General features: G+C 38.0%; 1 protein-coding gene across 1 annotated transcript in view; it reads right to left on the bottom strand.

Annotated features, from left to right (window-relative positions):
• Positions 1-1630: 1630 nt before the first annotated feature.
• Positions 1631-19218, bottom strand: part of ENPEP (glutamyl aminopeptidase) — a 46842-nt gene continuing 29254 nt past the window's right edge. The window contains exons 9-20 of the mRNA XM_081332880.1: positions 15891-15956; positions 15161-15312; positions 14092-14171; positions 10786-10925; positions 10622-10677; positions 9799-9949; positions 8059-8132; positions 6668-6769; positions 6395-6565; positions 5534-5674; positions 4500-4581; positions 1631-2201 (exon numbers count right to left, since the gene is read on the bottom strand). Of these exons, the coding sequence (XP_081189006.1) occupies positions 2043-2201; positions 4500-4581; positions 5534-5674; positions 6395-6565; positions 6668-6769; positions 8059-8132; positions 9799-9949; positions 10622-10677; positions 10786-10925; positions 14092-14171; positions 15161-15312; positions 15891-15956 (1374 nt within the window). The 3' untranslated portion in view covers positions 1631-2042. The remainder of the gene's footprint in view (positions 2202-4499; positions 4582-5533; positions 5675-6394; positions 6566-6667; positions 6770-8058; positions 8133-9798; positions 9950-10621; positions 10678-10785; positions 10926-14091; positions 14172-15160; positions 15313-15890; positions 15957-19218) is intronic.

The following is a 19218-nucleotide window of genomic DNA, read 5'->3' as shown; positions in this document are numbered from 1 at the left end:
CTTAAGAGTATATACAGGTGAAACTCGAAAAATTAGAATATCGTGCAAAAGTTCATTTATTTCAGTAATGCAACTTAAAAAGGGAAACTAATATATGAGATAGACTCATTACATGCAAAGCAAGATAGTTCAAGCCAGGATTTGTCATAATTGTGATGATTATGGCGTACAGCTCATGAAAACCCCAAATCCACAATCTCAGAAAATTAGAATATTACATGAAATCAATAAAACAAGGAGTGTACATAGAACAATATCGGACCTCTGAAAAGTATAAGCATGCATATGTACTCAGTACTTGGTTTGGGCCCCTTTTGTAGCAATTACTGCCTCAATGCGGCGTGGCATGGAAGCTATCAGCCTGTGGCGCTGCTGAGGTGTTATGGAAGACCAGGATGCTTCAATAGCGGCCTTCAGCTCTTCTGCATTGTTCGGTCTCATGTCTCTCATCTTTCTCTTGGCAATGCCCCATAGATTCTCTATGGGGTTCAGGTCAGGCGAGTTTGCTGGCCAATCAAGCACAGTAATCCCACAGTCATTGAACCAAGTTTTTGTGCTTTTGACAGTGTGGGCAGGTGCCAAGTCCTGCTGGAAAATGAAGTCAGCATCCCCATAAAGCTCGTCTGCAGAAGGAAGCATGAAGTGCTCCAAAATCTCCTGGTAGACGGCTGCATTGACCCTGGACTTAATGAAGCACAGTGGACCAACACCAGCAGATGACATGGCTCCCCAAATCAACACAGACTGTGGAAACTTCACACTGGACTTCAAGCACCTTGCAGTGTGCGCCTCTCCATTCTTCCTCCAGACTCTGGGTCCTTGGTTTCCAAATGAGATGCAAAAGTTGCTCTCATCAGAAAAGAGGACTTTGGACCACTGAGCAACAGACCAGGTCTGTTTTTCTTTAGCCCAGGTAAGACGCTTCTGATGTTGTTTGTTGTTCAGGAGCGGCTTGACAAGAGGAATACGACATTTGAAGCCCATGTCCAGGATCTGTCTGTGTGTGGTGGCTCTTGATGCACTGACTCCAGCCTCAGTCCACTCCTTGTGAAAGTCCCCAACACTTTTGAATGGCCTTTTCGTGACAATCCTCTCCAGGCTGCAGTCATCCCTGCTGCTTGTGCACCTTTTTCTTCCATACTTTTCCCTTCCACATAACTTTCTATTAATGTGCTTTGATACAGCACTTTGGGAACATCCAACTTCTTTTGCAATTACCTTTTGAGGCTTTCCCTCCTTATGGAGGGTGTCAATGATGGTTTTCTGCACAACTGTCAGGTCAGCAGTCTTCCCCATGATTGTGATTCCTACTGAACCAGACTGAGAGACCATTTAAAGGCTCAGGAACCCTTTGCAGGTGTTATGGCTTAATTAGCTGATTAGAGTGGGACACTTTGAGCCTAGAATATTGCACCTTTTCACAATATTCTAATTTTCTGAGATTGTGGATTTGGGGTTTTCATGAGCTGTAAGCCATAATCATCACAATTATGACAAATCACGGCCTGAACTATCTTGGTTTGCATGTAATGAGTCTATCTCATATATTAGTTTCCCCTTTTAAGTTGCATTACTGAAATAAATGAACTTTTGCACGATATTCTAATTTTTCAAGTTTCACCTGTATATATATATTCTGAATAGAGGCAAAGCCGTCCTTTTGGAATGGATTCTATGAAGTTTTATTTGGAAGAGCCTCCTGAACACATGGAATAATAAATATTTTTGTATAAAAGATTCATTTTCAGATTGGCGAATATGTGGTTAAGTACAAACATCAGCAATACTCATAAAGGTAATGGGATCCTATGTTTGTTGAAATGATAAGTTTACATTTTGTCCAATTAAAATGAGAAAAAATGTTCTAAGAGACTAGAAACTTTTATAGGAACGTTTAAGCATGACTGGCTGGCTAGTTTCAATATATATTTCAATAAATTAAGGTATTCCAAAGTTTACATATCTGTCAAAATCTAAATGTAGTATTTTGCAAATTACCATGTTGTAATTTCCTAAGAATTTTCATGAGGACTGAGAACCAATTAAGCAAATTTTGGGTGCTCTGAATTTTCAAGCCAGGTTGCTACATCATCTCGGTATTGTTTTAGCCATTCAATGTTGCTCTTTGTAGTTTCCAAAGCTTGCTTTCTTGAGGCTTCCCCTGCTCCAGCATCAGGATATCTCTCAAAGAAATTTTCCATCTTAAGAAGATAAAACAAGTGCAAATATTAATGACATAGAACTGGTTTCTCAGAAGACCAGAACAGTTTCGTGTATCTCCAGTTTGCAGAATGTTTCATATATCTACAAGTCAATACTTAATTATCAGATATATTTTGTAAACAGGATTTGAGCTCTGATATACCTGGCTGGGTTGTTATGATATCTAGTCTAATACCATACATTGGATTTGGAATGAAGCCAGAATTCTGAAGATCAGAGTAATTCAAAACAGGTTAGAATTTACATGATATATAGAGTGAACAATTTTATCACGCCTCTTTTTGATTTTAAACTTCACTCCTGATTTGTTGTACTGGAATTTTGATCTCATGGTCGTCATGTTAAAATGTACTGATCGAAAGAAATACCATGATGGAGAGAAGGAGGAGACTGCATTTAGTGACCAACAAGTTTAGCCTCAACTCATAGTAACCCTTCCAGTCACTCTGGTTTAAGTGACTCATGTCAATCTATCAGCAGAAATTTGGAGAATTCCTGAAGCCAAAGACAGCTTCTGTTTTACTATCCTCACCATCTGATTTTTACTAGACTTTCACCCTTAAACATTGTTTGGCAGTGTTTGATCTGTTGTCTTAACTAGCTGATAGGAAAAGACCAATAAGCCATTTTTTTAGATTTCTGATGATTTTGATGCAAAAGGTGTGCATTATCAAATGTTACCGTCCTTAACTCCTCTTTTTACAGTCTGCCATCTAGCTGTTTTAATTTTTTCAAAGATGTTCTTCACGAAAGTGCCGGTTTTTTCTGCAAATTCATTTGCCCCCAAAGCAAGGACCTTATAGAGCTTTAAATTTTTTTTTAAGTAGCAAACTTGAAAGTCCTTTAATTGATTTCTAAATTTGGCATGACTCATCTCCTTGTAGTGGTCTAGCTTTTCTATAATTTATATTTTGTTATGATTCTTCTTCTTTTTTTTTTAGGATAATGTGTTTGAACCAGAAAATGTCCCAGAGCAGATAGACCATTCACAGACTATTCAAATTTACATCAATGGCGACACATTTCATGTTACATTATTAGGGAAGGGCTAACTATGCATTCTGTAAGCATTCTGGGTTATAACTTCCCATATTTCTTTTCATCCTTAAGAACAATTAGTGAGTTGCTTGGTTTGGATTGTGATAGTATTGGGGTATGTATAGGTCCAACTCTTTGTTTCCATATACAGCTTCAATCTAAATAACTCCTAACTTAAACTGAGTCATACAACTAGAGCCTTGGTAGAGCAGTGGGCTAATGCCTCCTTAAGTAACACCAGCTGCCTGCAATTAGTGCAGGTTCGCATCCCACCAGGCTCAAGGTCGACTCAGCCTTCCATCCTTCCGAGGTAGGTAAAATGAGGACCCAGATTGTTGGGGGCAATTAAGCTGACTTTGTAATAATGCCGCTTGGGGGCCCCCGAAAGCCCCAATAAGCAGGCATATACATAGAATGAAGGCTATTGCTAAGCACATTGATTTGTGCTTAGATTGTAAGCCGCCCTGAGTCTTCGGAGAAGGGCGGGATATAAATGGGATTTTAAAAAAAAAACTTTTAGGAGACTATTTACAGGAGAACTAGAAAGAGTGGAAAAGAACAAGACCTTTTGACAATTGGGGAAAACAAACAGAAGTTATACATGGGCTAGGTGGCCATATAAGTCCTGCAAACAAATACATTTAGGATGGATTATGAAACTTTATTGCCAGCAAAGACTGCAATTTCTTATTTCTCTTTTATTAACTTTTGAGGGCTGCAACAAACTTGGGGCTTGGGGCTGGATATGAATTTTTCCCTTGATTTGTTATTGTTTTCGTTTACTTTGTTTTGTTTTGTGGAGGGAGGGTGTTATAGTTAATTGACTTATATTGTACAGGCAGTCCTTTGGGGAACTGTGGCCTTCTGTGCTAGCTTTGAACTGAAATGTACTACTGTATGTATTGTAGTATCTAGTTTGCCATCAAAAAGTGATGGGAGCAATACTCCTGTTAGATTTCCATTCCCAAGTTCATGTTTTGGTTTTATCATTTTAGTTAATGCTTACATACATGCCCATTAAAACTGCTTTTGAAGTGTCAGGAGAATATACAGGGCCCCCAAAGACTATAACATCAAAACTAGGCAAATTTGTATTGGTTGCCTAGTGCCACAATCAAGAAATCTCTCCCCTCTATCAACATCCATCTCGTTAAATAGGTGCACCTAGAAGAGGTATGGGGAAGAGTATCTTGGCATTTTTCATATCAAGAAAATTGGACAGCTGGTTGTGTCCTTACCTGCCAAAGCTGGAGCTCTGTGTTAAATGTTTCTGATATTCTTGATATTAGGCGTCCAAGGTTTCTATCGTTAAGAGTGTATCTATGAAAAAAGAACACATTCATATTTATGTACAGTATGCTAAACATGGTGGCTACTACATATTGGTTTTCAAGATAAAATAGTGGAAATAGAATCATCATCATCATCATCTCTATACAATCAAGAAAGAAGACACATTAATTTCCCACCCCTATGTTCCTGACTATGTAGGAAATTGAAATTGATTCCTTCCTCAGAGTAATCTGTCAGCAAAACAATGTGACACTTACTCTTTGTGTTGATTGGAGAGAACCTGCTATTAAACAAGCCTCCCTGGAGTTCCATAACCATAAACATTCCAGAAGACATTTTGTCAAGCCTCAGAATTTGAAGGCAACCCTGGTACTTGTTTCAGGCAGACTTTAAATGCCACGAAGTAAATCTTAGTAAAACTATCAGCACAGTCGAGATACAGCACTAGCTCTGGCTTGATCCTGCTTTGATTGAACTTTTCTGTCCTTTCTTTCAATTCACCTTTTACATTTCTATAGACTATCAAAGCAGGAGAGTCCAGAGGCTATTCCAATCATAAAAATAAGCATATTCTGTTTTTTTTAACCCAGAATCTGTATAGGGGACCTATGGACTTGTTCTATTCCCTTTTCCAGCTTGGCTCACCAGCAATATCAGGCCCTGGAGATTTGAGACTCTTTCAGCTTCATCTGCAGGCATGCATTTGGTTCTTGCTCATGTGATATGAGAAGGGGCACCAAATGTCTTGAGAAAGTTTTGCATAAATATTATTTCTAAATTTATTATGCAAATAACAAACTAAAGGTGTGCTGTTTTCATAAAACAGAAAACAACAACAAGAAGGAAACTTATCTTCCAGCTTTGATGGCACTTGGAGATGTTAAAATTCAATATTCTTATATTTAGGGGGGTTTTTCCCCCAACAAAAATCAAGGTGGCCTCATAAAGAGAGTGATCTGTCTAGGGATCCAGCACTTACCGTTTGACCAAATACTCCCAGTTGAGGCGTACCCAGTCCCAAGCCATTGTTTTGCCATAGCTATTAAAGGAGATGTATCTCAAGACAGTGAACACATCTTGACTTCTTATGAGAGATGTATTTTTGATGCAATTTAGGAATCTAGAAACAAAACAACCAATTATATCTGATGATTAGCACTTTTTAGGATTGCATAGAAAATGAGATTTAAACTGCTTTTCTCAACCTAATTTACATAAAGTAAGAAACTTAAAAAAACCTCGGAATTCTCCCGACATCAGTCAAGAAAGATAAAAGGAGCATGTTGAGTACAAAGCTTTAGACTAGACCTTCCTGATAGATTTCTGAATTAAATATGGCATTGGCTGTGATTCAGGCACTAAGTCACTTGGGCCTCTTGGTTGCTTGAACAAAACTCATCTAGCATTCCCTTTCAGTTCCAGTTTGCAAGATTGGTAGATCAGATGAGCTTATGGTGCTTTGGGGAAGTTGTCCATTATTTTACTTGTCAATTAAAGAAATCCCTGATCAATTTAAAGGAACTTTGCAGTTCATGGGCAACAAAACACAGTCGTTGAAAACTACTGCTTTAGGCAACCCTGTGTATATGAAACCATAACCCATGGCCCCAGTGTAAACTTTAGTGAAAGGATGTTAGAAATATAGCATTATATCTATAGGGAAATTAATCACTGATTCTTTTAAGAACCACTTGCTTCCTGCTTTAATGCCCACTAAGAATGCTCAGAACCTCTGCTTCATGTTCCTCCACCAGGTCTTTTTTGTTGTTTTGAGAACCAGGATTTAAGAACAGCAAATGAATACTTCTAATATAGAAAGTTAAAGATAATTTCAAGCAACCTGTTCAGCAGAGTTATGTTTTTCACTGATGCCAGGCCGTAGAGAAGCTTCTCCTTTTCTTGAGCTAAGGTTGCAATTCTGTATTTCTGAAACATATAATTCCAGGCTTGCTCATCACCTGAGTTCTGCATCCCAAAACGGTACACCAGGAGACGGAGATTTACATCTAGACTAACATGGAAGAGGATGATATTATTAGCGAAAGAGGCCTATCTTCCATCTCACTTTGCCTATGGTCACCTCCTGGATCTGCACCTAAATATGTATAGTCACCTTATACCACTCGTCCAATTCTTAAACAACAAAGAGGCATTCCCCAAAGCTTCTGGGTCGTCCATGTTGCATGCAAATTCCAAAACAGTTGTACGAAGGAGACTGGAGAAAAGGACAAAGGAAAACTACATTTTATTTGTTTGGAAAATGCTGTCGTTTACATATTAAACTATACATACGTATACATATTAAACCTACACACATTCAAGCCTCAAGCAGCCATGCTATGGGACACAGGGCAATCCATATCTGAAAATGAGGGGGGTCTGAAAAGCAGGGGTGGAATATAAGATGGGAATTGTTGTAGGAGGGAGGGAAAAAAACCACCTGGTTTTTGTTCCACTAGATATTTTAAATGATACTTATAGAAGCTTTCCTCAGGGATTCAAACTAATTATTTCTTCTACAGGAGTTCTAAAGGGAAGGTATATTCACTTCAGATTGAATATAAATAGACCATCTTATGCAGTCCAGGGCCAGAATAAAGCAAGGTCCAAGCTTATATTGAGGGACGTAGTCCTATTCAAGTAAACAAAAAGTAAGTTACCATTTACAGATCTGGTCATCTGAAGGTCAAGACAAGAAAGAAACAGAAGTAGAAGCCCATAGAAGTACTCCATGCTTTCAGTGGAAAGCTTCAAAAATCTAATATTTGCTATATGATTCATCTGATCATGCAGAAGCTTTAGAAAATGAACAAAACATTTATCATATAAAGGAACTTTTGACACCGGAGGATATTGATTTGATTATCACATCATATTCCTTCTAGAGAAATGCTAGATTACTGCATGCCCTATCATATTGTCCCAGGGTGGATCAAACACTATGGGAGGCAGGTTTGGGTCAATGTTGATGATGAAATTAAGAGTGATTCTAGAGGGAAGTTTGATAAAAAAATATCATCAAAGATTACACCAATTATGCTACACTCTTTTTACAGTGAAAAGATATGGAAGCAATACTAAAAAACACAAGAATGAAAGAAACAATATCCAAACAGCACAGGGTAATTTCACATTTTTTAAAAAAAAATAGTGCTGTTTATCTGGGAGCAGTAAGCTTTAAGACTATCTTTAAACCGCCCCCCCCCCACATTCCTTCTCTCTGTCTCATGCTACACAGATTAAAAAGCTGATTAGTACAGCTGTTTAGGTTTTTTTTCCTGTTTAACAACCAACAAGGGTAGTTGTCTTCCTCTAACATAAATAGGTTGATTAAATCTCATTATGCACAAGATTTCATTTGTCTTTAACTTTGATCCTACAAATAAAGGAAGGGCTGATAAACATCACTGGAGTGGGACATCTAAGGGTCATTGGAAAGATAATATTCAAAACACAATGCCAAAAGCAAATTTGTATATAAGGTAGTTGAAACAAATGCTTCACCTTTTGATATGGTCCTCATCATTCTCCCATTTCAGTTCACTTGCAATGGGCTTGACCAGGCTACCAAAATATCTCTGAGAACAGAAGCAATAGTGGTTCGTGTTGGAATATCTACATAGCAATCAGATTTAAATAGTCTAATTACATTCAGGAAAACTCGGGGCGGCCGGGGGGGGGGAGTTGTCAGCGTTAAACAGAACATCAGCAATAAACAGTTGATTGTCACTTCTATACCAGCCATCAACATTTGTATTCTCTACAGTATATTAGATATTAGGAATTTGTTTCTAACTGAAATGGAAGAGTTTCTGTTATTACTATGGTAGTTCATAAAAAATAAGCATTTTTTTGAATATATGAGAAAGAGTATGGTTAAAATATGTTCTTTTTATAGGATAATCTGAGGCCATAAAACCAGAGACTTTGCATTAAGTGGACCTTTGATAGGGACTGGAAAGTCACTAGAAGAGGTCAGGAGTCAGGAAACAAAGCAAGTCATTCTCTATCCTGCTGTCATTGTGTCTAGCCAGATAGCCTTCCCACTGTATACGTTTCAACTGCACTATTGTCACAAATGTCTGCATTCTGTTGGGTAAACAACATTGTTCCAATGAAATAATACAAGATTGCTGTTTCCTTGTGAGGAGCTGATATTAAATCTCTCTAACAACAGGTTATTTATATGTGTGAATGACCCTCGTATCGCAGAAAATGCGAAGTTCTAGAATTCCCAAAACTTAGGGTACAGGTTATTAACTCATTCGTAAGTCTAAAATTACAGAATAGCATATAAATTTTTATATTCTCCACAAAATAGCTTAGGTTTTTTTCCAAGAAAATATTCTTCCTTCCTTCCTTCCTTCCTTCCTTCCTTCCTTCCTTCCTTCCTTCCTCCCTCCCTCCCTCCCTCCCTCCCTCCCTCCCTCCCTCATGTAAAATTATTCCTAATCCAGTTGAGTAACTTCTTTCTAATTATGCTTTCAAATACCAAGACCATTGATTTATTTTTATTTTTTTTAAAAAAGGGAGATCCTACCATCTTCTTTCTCCATTTCTGAGAACTTTTATAGAAATATTAATGCAAATTTGAAATTCCTTGATACAAACCAATTTATACATCGGCCACCTGTTCCTGCTCTGCCCCAGATTGTATCTACATACAGGCACATAATTCAAAAAGCAAGCAATTTCTCTTCCTCCTTTTTTCTGCTGATGAAGAGCTGTCCAAAACTCTTCAGAACTCAAAAGCTTACATGCTGTTTTGTGACTTTGATGTGGTGTGATACAAGTCTTTTTATCATGGGGCTTATGGATATGAAGGGGAAATGATAGTGGTGGGGAGTGAGACTAACACCCAGGCAACATAAAGCTAATCTTGCTCCCCTACCTTTCACATTACAAGTATCCACATTCCACAATTACACTATCCATTCATAAGAGAGAAAAACTGGTGGGCTTAGAAGGGATGTCTAGATTGGTATAAGTACTACAAACACTTCTAAAATTTGATAAATTTGGGTCAGGTAGACCTTCTGAGCAGGAACCTTCCACAGAGTGACACTTTACTTAACTTGTAATATACATTTCAGAAATGCAGTAGTACTCATTTTTGAAAAAAATGACTCCAGATTGATAAAGTCAGTTCTTCAGAGTTTCTGCAGAAGGCAAATGAATGTGAGGACTAAAGATTTTATTGTTGTTTTCCTGGTACAGTATATGCAGTTTCATAGGGAACTTTACCTGAAATTTGGGATAGAGTGCCTTATCATCTTCAAGCATGTTTCTAATATAGGATACAGCTACTACAGCTCTTTGCCACGGAATATATTCTGTCTCATTTTGCAGATACCTTGTAAGGTTTAATGCATCAGCATACTTCAGAAGTCCAGCTCTAAGGGGGAAATGAAGAACAAGGAAAATGAAGAAACTTCTTAGGAATTAAATCCGATGGACTATCGCTTGTTCATTAATTAATTATTTAGTTATTTGTTATTCTACCCATAAGCCAGCACATAGAGTTTGATGATCCAATCAGTTAAAATAAAATAGATTAAGAGCACTGCAATAACAATAAAATCACATGTAACTTATAATATTTACTATACATTTTGGTATGCTTGTATGGGGAGCAGCATCACAAAATTTTAAAGATCTGACTATTATTGGCATTCCAAATTGCAAATTCAGTAAGTACATACTTTACAGATTCACTATTTCTACAATTCATGGAGTATCTATACTGCAGAATCCAATGATGAATGATGGCATCTGTTTTCTCAAAAAAACCCCAAAGCTTCTTGGGATGACAGTGAGAGAATAAACCTCAAGGAATGAAAGGGCTAACTAGGACAACTTACTCTGCAGTAAGTTCCTCTGTGTTCATTGGATATTACCGCAAAGTAAATGTGCATAGGATTGCAACCTTAGCAACAAAAAATGAATTATAATATATTTGCAGGTGTCAGTTCACATATGTTTCTTAGGGTAATATTATGTTAAATAGCTAACTTGTAATATAGCATCAAATAAACTGTGTATTTACTAATTTAATTATAACACCTACCTGGCCAATGCAAAAGCATCATCTATAAAACCAGCACGATCAGCTAGATTAAAATTCTAAAAGGAGGAGAAAAAAGAAGCAGTTGACATCAGAAGGGTAAAATTAAAAATACAGTGAATAATCATCTCTAAAACTGAACCAACGATTAATTTCAGCAGACTGACCTGATGGTCTTCCATCATAATATCAGTTAAAGCACGCCAGACCTGGGGTTCATAATTTACACGATAAAAACCAACATGATCTTTGTTTACTTTCAAGAAAGAATTGGGAGGAAGATCACTGGGTCGCGTAATAGTAATTCCTGTGGTGGTATCAACAACAAAAAAGTAGGGAATAAGTTATAAATTTATTACAGGGCTGTGAAATGTCTTTCCAAAAGACAAACCTTAGGAAAAGTCAAAACTGATAGAACACTGACTTGATTTAACAAGACTATTTTTTAAAATGCAGATAGAGATACCCAGAGAGAATTATTACAGGGAGGAGTTGACAATTCTCACCAGGATCTCAGCAAAAGTGGAAAAACTAAGATCCCCTTGCAATATGTCTCATAATTACAAGCCTCTGCTTTTGCCCAGGTTCGCCTGGTGCGCCAGTTGCGACCCTATCTGGACCAGGATGCCTTGCGTACAGTCACTCATGCACTCGTGACCTCTCGTATAGACTACTGCAATGCTCTGTACATGGGGCTGCCCTTGAGGACCACTCGGAGGCTTCAGCTGGTGCAGAATGCGGCCGCGCGAGTTGTGATGGGGGTCTCCCGGTACTCCCATGTAACACCTCTTCTCCGCGAGCTGCATTGGCTTCCAGTTGCCCTCCGGGTGAGATTCAAGGTGCTAGTGATTACCTATAAAGCCCTAAATGGCATGGGTCCGGACTACTTACGGGATCACCTGCTGCCGGCATCATCTTCCCTTCATCCTATGCGCTCCCACAGAGAGGGCCTCCTCAGGGTGCCGTCGGCCAGAGAGTGTCGGCTTGCAGCCTCCAGGGGGAGAGCATTCTCTGTGGGTGCACCAGCCCTTTGGAATCAATTACTGGTTGACCTCCGGATGGCTCCCCACCTTCGCTCTTTCCGCCGGGATCTGAAAACCTATTTATTTGAACAGGCCGGCCTGGTTTAAGGGTTTGGGGTATTTTTAATTATTTATTGTTAGGGCTTAATTAATTTAATTTCATTTTAACTTTTGTATGTAAAGCTTTTACTGCCCTGTACACCACCCTGAGTCCTTCGGGAGAAGGGCGGTATAGAAATTCAATTATAAATAAATAAATAAATTCAGCTTCTGCATGGTTCATTTCATATCTCATCTATTTTGAGTCTCTGGATGTGGGCAGCTGATCAACTCAATAGTGGAGACTTATGGGAGTTTCCTCAGAACTACCGAACAAGAAAAAAAGAAAGAAAGAAAGAAAGAAAGAAAGAAAGAAAGAAAGAAAGAAAGAAAGAAAGAAAGAAAGAAAGAAAGAAAGAAAGAAAGCTTCCCATAGCTCTAATAAATGGCTGGAATTATTCCCCAAAATACCAAGGGTGATCCAGGGAAAAGCAGAGGACTTTGCATCAAAATTCAGTTTGTTTCTGCCAAAATAGGTAAAAATTTTACCTAGAAAATCTGCATTAAACAATTTTATTTTATTGTGTATATTAGATTAATTTTTCATCTTTTCTGTTTTGGGCTCAGTCCAAATGTGGATTAGGATATACGTTTCCCAGCTATACAAGTTGATGAAAATGATTTTATTTTCCATATTAAATTTAGAACAGTGCAAGATTGATCTGAGTGTTAAACTAGCATTTTGTAACAGATCAGCGCCATCTTGTGGTGTTACTGGAACATGCATCTTGTTTTGTAACGTCTCCTCCTTCCCCCCCTCCCCCGCATTTAAGCATTTTGGAAGTATCTGTTTTATCAAGCTGTTTCTCCCTTTCCTTTTTTAAAGAGACAATAGTGTTAATATTTGAAGTATAAATAGGTTTTGTATTCGATCATTTTACTTTTTAATAAAAACTAATTTTGTTTACTTTTGTAAGAACAGGCAATGTAGACCCTATCTGAATCAAAGACCATAATTAGGGAAAAACACCAAGCCTGGTGCTTCATGAAAAATCAATAGTCACAGCAGCAACTCCACAAAGCAAAAAGTTGGTTGTGTAGTCCCAGAGGACTGTAGTCCTTTACCTTTTGGGGCTAGACACCATTATAATGTGACTTTTCTTATATAACCTTGTTGCATAAAGAATAATAATTTAACAAGCAACCAAGTAGCCTAGATCCAAGCCATACAGGATATTAAGGGTTATAAGCAGAGCTTAGGGACACAGTGGCTCAGTGGGTTAGGACGCTGAGCTTGTCGATCAGAAGGTCGGCAGTTTGGCGGGTCGAATCCCGACTGCTGCGTAACAGAGTGAGCGCCTGTTACTCGTCCCAACTTCTGCCAACCTAGCAGTTCGAAAGCACGTAAAAATGCAAGTAGAAAAATAGGGACCACTACAGTGGGAAGGTAACAGCGTTCCATGCGCCTTTGGCGTCTAGTCATGCCGGCCACATGACCACGGAGACGTCCTTGGACAAGCACCGGCTCTTCAGCTTTGAAACTGTGATGAGCACCGGCCCCTAGAGTTGGAAACGACTAGCACGCATGTGTGGGGGAACCTTTACCTTTAAGCAGAGCTTTGTAATCCTTCCATAAATCAATGACAAATTGTGTAGTATTTCTTGCACTATATGGAGACTAGCATGCCTGCTAAGTTTTGTATTCCATATTCAGGACAATTGTGCTGTTCTGTATTCACTTAAAATTTCAAACTAGACACATAGTAAGTCCTATATAAGGCATGTTACATTATTAAGAAATGTAAGAAATGGTCAAGTCTACCAAGAATAATGAAGCAGCCAACTGAAGCCATAGGCGATGATTATGGTGACTAGCTTCTATAGTCCTTCATTATGCGTAAGATGAGGCCTTGCTCCTTTGCTTTTTGGAGGGACTTGCCACCTAAACTGGTTATCCTGTATGTTGCTCTGATGGGGTCCTCAAAGCAATTCATTGAGAGATGAATAAGGTATTTGCCTGCACAGACAGCTATCAATAATATCTCAAAAATTTCCTATCAAAGATTTTAAAGGCTTTAGAGTTGGGACATTGCTATCACCTGAGAAGGAGGTGTGAAAAGAACAATCATTCCTCTTCATAATTCAGATGGTGAATTCTCTTGGGCCACCTTGCTTTTTCAAAAGAAACTCCTATTAAGTCAATGCCATTTACTCTGATTTCTATATGCTTGGAAACTAAGCTGGATTTGGCCTGGTTATACCTAAATGGGACATCACCAAGGAATTCCACCCTATAGGAGAGACTGGAACTTGAGAAAACAGTTCAAAGGAAAGCAATGACAAACCACTTTGGTATGTGATTCAAAGAAATATTTACTTTGTGGATAGTTACTATCCATTAGCTCCGATTACCTGCTAATTCTGATTTATTGTAGAATATTATATTTGATGTATTCCCCTCTTTCCATTTCACTGGAATATTCCACTTGTAACTGAAAATTCAGAAAGACGTATTTTTAAGAATTTTTATAATGAATCATGCCACCATTTTTGAAATGTACTATAAAAACATCTGTGGTCTTGCTGGTTAGAATAGTTACTTCAATATAACCATTTTTCACACTTAGGACCATTGCTGCATTCCCATGGTCACGTGATCAAAATTTGGACACTTGGCAACTGACTCATATTTATGACAGTTGCAGGGTCCTGGGGTCACGTGATCACCTTTTGTAACCTTCTGTCAACCAAAGTCATTGAGGAAGCCAAGCTGACTTTCCAATTGTGTTACTAACTTAACAACTGTAGTGATTCACTTAACAACTGCGGCCAGAAAAGTCGTAAATGGGGCAAAAGTCACTTAACAACTGTATTGCTTAGCAACAGAAATTTTGGGCTCAATTGTGGTTGTAAGTTGAGGACTACCTGGATATTCAGGTTCAGCTATAGAAATTGGCAACAGTTCCAGCAATGTAGGAGGCTGCCTTTATTGTGCTAACCTGTCTGCCCATCAAATTCAGTTTTATTTAAACTGACTTGGCAGCTGCTTTCCTTTAGGGACCTTCAGAAAGCAAACATATACTCCGTGGGTGAGGAATGAATAAATCCCCAGCAAAGCAATGACTAATCACGTTACCGAACTTAATGAGCGCATTGATCAATTTCACTGATTGTGAACCAAATCATGGTTGATTTGGGAGATAAATAGTTTTGCTGCAATTAACTAAGGGAAAGATTGGCAATATGTTCTGAAGATGTTGGGCTCCAAATTCCATTAATTCCAGTTATTCATTAGTATAAAAATAGAAGCTACACCACAGCTACATCAGAGGCTTCATAGGTTCTCCAATCCTAATATAATAATCAACTAAACGATTTTATTGTATCAGTTATCTATGTGAAAAGAACTTGGTGAAGATCATGGAGAAAACAAATTTCCCCAGTCTAGCAATATCATATCAAACTGTTAGGCAGAAGATACCTAAATTCAGAAGATGGCTTGGAGGGATCTGCTTTGGGATCCAATAGAAAACGTTGCTGTGTGACTGTTGAGGTTAAATCAACTTTCAGCACAGGATAACCCATCTGCCTGGTCCATGTGTCCATCACGTCTCTGACAGGCTTCCCACTTACCTAAAAACAACAATAGATGGTCATGTTAGGAGAGTCTTCCACATCAAAAGTAGAGATTATATCAATTTTCCTGGAGGTTTTTGAGCAATTCATTTATTTGCGATAGACTGATATTAAATTGTAGCTGGAGTTTTGGTGGAACATCTTGTGCTAATGCACATTTTTCTTTCTTTTGATTGGCTTCTCAGAGCATTTTTAAGATAATCATTTGGTCCTCCAATCAAACCTTGTATTTGGTTAGTACCCCAGTATAATGGTTATAACATAATTGAGGCGCAATCTTTGGTACTTTTTCTTTGAATCTTGCTTTGCTATTTCAGTTTGTTTACTTTACAGATCTACCCAGAGAATTTTGGCAGTTGGAAGATAAGTGCACACACAAAAAAAGCTGCAAATTGCTATTAGACTCATTAATTCATAGTTCTTTAATTCGTTGGTGCTCTTCTTGTCTTTTCCTAATTGTGCCACCACAACAACATGAAAAGCATGATTAATGCTAAATTATTATTTCTTCTCTGATGCAAGCTCAGATGCTATTGGTGAAAAGTATGAACTTACTGGAGATAAAGCAAACATACCTCTTCCATTGCTTTCCAGAAATCATCTGTTTTTGCATTTTTAAAATAATGGTCTTTTAGGTATTTCTGTGGGAGAAGAGAAAGTTATTACATAGGGTTGTAAATCCTGAACATTAGCATTTCCCGTAACAAGTTATACTGATGGCTATCAGAACATCTTTCTTTAACTTGTCATCCTACAGATCACTCTTTGATCATGGTGCATAGCTTGGTGCAGGGTACAAACTCTATACAAGTACCCAGATAAAGCAGATCTCAGAGGCAGCCAAATAAGTGGCTAGTGTTCAATTGTTTTCTAAACAATTCCAGTTGTGACTTTAAAGCTTCAGGGCAATTAATCATATCTAAAACATCAAAGAAGATTGAGAGGGCTGTAAGTTTCCACTCTGATATATAGGATATGGGTGTACAATGTTGATATGGGTGTACAATGTTGTTAAGCATCCAGTTTACAGGATGCAAAATAAATAATTTACAATTATATTTTTTTTCATAAAAGTTCTCAAGATGAAAAAAGCCCTGAATTTAAAAAAAATGTCCTTGATTCAACATAGTTAGAAATGCAACTTTCATTGACCTTAATTATTTCTCCAAGTGAAAGCTATTTAGGTAAAGTGGATTGCTCTCCTAATACTCTGCTTCACCTTCTATTTCAATTATTCAAGAACACAGATCTTAAAATAAGTCCCTCATCCATTAAATAAGACAGGAATTTATAATCTAAGCACACTACGTAGGTTTCAGTAAACAAACAACCAAAAAGGAAAAAAAAGAACACAACTAGAATTTTCTCTTGTTCTTTCTCATCTCTTTGCCCTAATGAACAGACCAATACGCTTGTCAGGCTAAAAACTGCTGACTCTCAATGTCACTGCTGGATAAAGAATAGATTTGTCCTTTCAAAAGCATTGAAACTTGCTTTCAGGGACCAATGAGCAGATCCTGCAGACATGCAAGATTCGGAGTGTGGATTTTATTGTCAGAGAACAGCTGTGTTTTTGCTGAATTGTCTTTTAAGTGTTCTCTGCCTCCTCTCTACATACAACACCTCCCTACCCAGCACTTTTGTTTCTAACTTATTTTTTCCCCTTCTTGTTGAATTTCTACCTGAGGTCAGCTTTTAAACAAAAGAGGTGAGCTTGACAAGAATTGTGCATGAAAATAACTTCTGCTGAATGGGATGCTCTTTATGGCTGTACTATGCCTACTAAAAATATAGAGGTTAATTAAAGGTACATATATTTATCATGTGGCAGATTTTATTCCCAGGGCCACAGGTCATAAGACTCTGCTGGGTGGCAAAGAAGATTCTATCACTATAGATAATCCTAGACTTACAATAGCTTGTTTAGTGACTGTTCAAAGTTATAACACCACTGAAAAAAGTGACTTATGATTATTTTTTGCAGTTACAACTGCTGCAGCATCTCTGTAGTCACATGATCAAAACTGAGATGCTTGGCAACTGGTTCGTGTTTATGACAGTCACATTGTCCCGGCATCATGTGATCCCCTTTTGTGACCTTCTGACAAGCAAAGTCAATGGGGAAGCCAGATTCATTTAGCGACTGTGTTACTAACCTAACAACTACAGTGATTCACTTAACAACCGTGGCCAGAAAGGTCATAAAATGGGGCAAAACTCACTTAACAAATGTCTCATTTAGCAACTGAAGTTTTGGAGTCAGTTGTGGTCGTAAATTGAGGATGACCTGTATTTCTGCTTCAGATTAATAACTGAGTTCAAGAAAGTCACTAAAACCTTCCTCTTCTTTTGTCTATAGAGATTCTCAATCATCCAGGTTGTCCCAAAGGTGCTTTTTTTCAAAAGGCAACTGGCCTTTCTTGGGTTTTTTTTCCTTTGAAAACATTTTGCTTCTCATCCAAGATGCTTATTCAGTTCTTGTAGGTTCAGTTCTAAACCAATAAAAGTCCAGTGGCCTTTTGAAAAAAATGAACCTTTGGGACAAGGTTCTCTTCACTTTGTGGGGTGGATGGAGGACATGGCTCCTCCAATACATCCCATAGAGACATGGAGGACATTGTACGCTAGACTTGATAAGAAAGACACTATCTTGGTCATGCTGTCACTGAAAGTTATAATGGCTGGGCTGTGAATAGTCACGCTGAGACTGATAGTTATAATTCAAAAGGATATATTTCTCTTTGTCAGAGCTCATATGGTGTAGTGGATAAGATGATAAACTAAAGAAGAAATAGCAAAATTCAAGTCCCTCTCAGCCCTAGAAGCTAATTAAAATTTTTGTGTTAGTCACCGTTCCTCAGCCTAGCCTATCTCGAAAAGTGTGGAGGATGTTGTGGGAAAAACTGGAGCAGTTGGATTGCTTCCCATGGAAATCTACCATGGGCATAGTTTCTAGAAATGCGTTCATAGCAGCAACATGGAAGTTGAAGTGAACAAAACAAAACAATTTTTGTTTCTATGTACATATACAGTTTCAAAAAGTCCCTTCACCTAGGTTTGTGTATGTACACACACACACAGAGAGATATACACACATATACATATACATACATGTATGCATGTAAGTATGTATTAAGTGTTTTTCTGAAGCACCCGGTCTGCCCAAATATGGGAAGGAATACAATACAATATAGCTGCCTAACGTGCAAGCAGCCCAGGTTCGAATCTCAGAAGTGTATGACTGGTTGATGAGAGCTAAATAGCTCAAAATAGCTATACCAGTCTCCCTTTAACTCTTTGTTGGCAATCCAAATTTCACACACACACACACACACACACACACACACACACACACACACACACACTTGACCTGATTTGCATGCCAGCAGCAAAATAGAGGCTGTGCAGGAAAAAACATGCACAGCTCTGTGTAGTCTCTCAAGTTCTTTTCATTTTAGACATAGTTGATATATTCCAGAAATTATCTCTTGGTCTGATACTTCAGAAGTATGGCTTGATAAATCCTGTTTTTCTTGGCGCTTCCTACACATTTGAATGTGCTGCATTAGAACAATAGATGGCACTGTTTGTCTCACTCACACTTTGATGCTTTCATGAAGTCAGTTTGCATGATTATTCCTAGCTTGAATCAAAAGTACAGATCAAATATGCAACCAACTGCAACTTGATCAAGTGTAGAAGGTAGAGAACTGCTTGCACAATCATTATTCCTCAACTAACAATTATGACAATATTATTATGGGCTCTGAAACCTTAACTACTTTGATCTCAATTCCAGCTCTACCTAATAGATGCTCTTCTATAAGGTAGGCAGCATGTGGTAGCCTGATGTGTGTTCTTTCTTTTAAACAATTTTTATTCAACTATATATATTCAGGGTGG

Source organism: Vipera berus, assembly GCF_964194415.1.
Source record: "Vipera berus genome assembly, chromosome: 7".
Taxonomy (NCBI): Eukaryota; Metazoa; Chordata; class Lepidosauria; order Squamata; family Viperidae; genus Vipera; species Vipera berus.
Note: the sequence above shows the minus strand (reverse complement) of the source record. Positions and strands in the feature narration are given on the sequence as shown.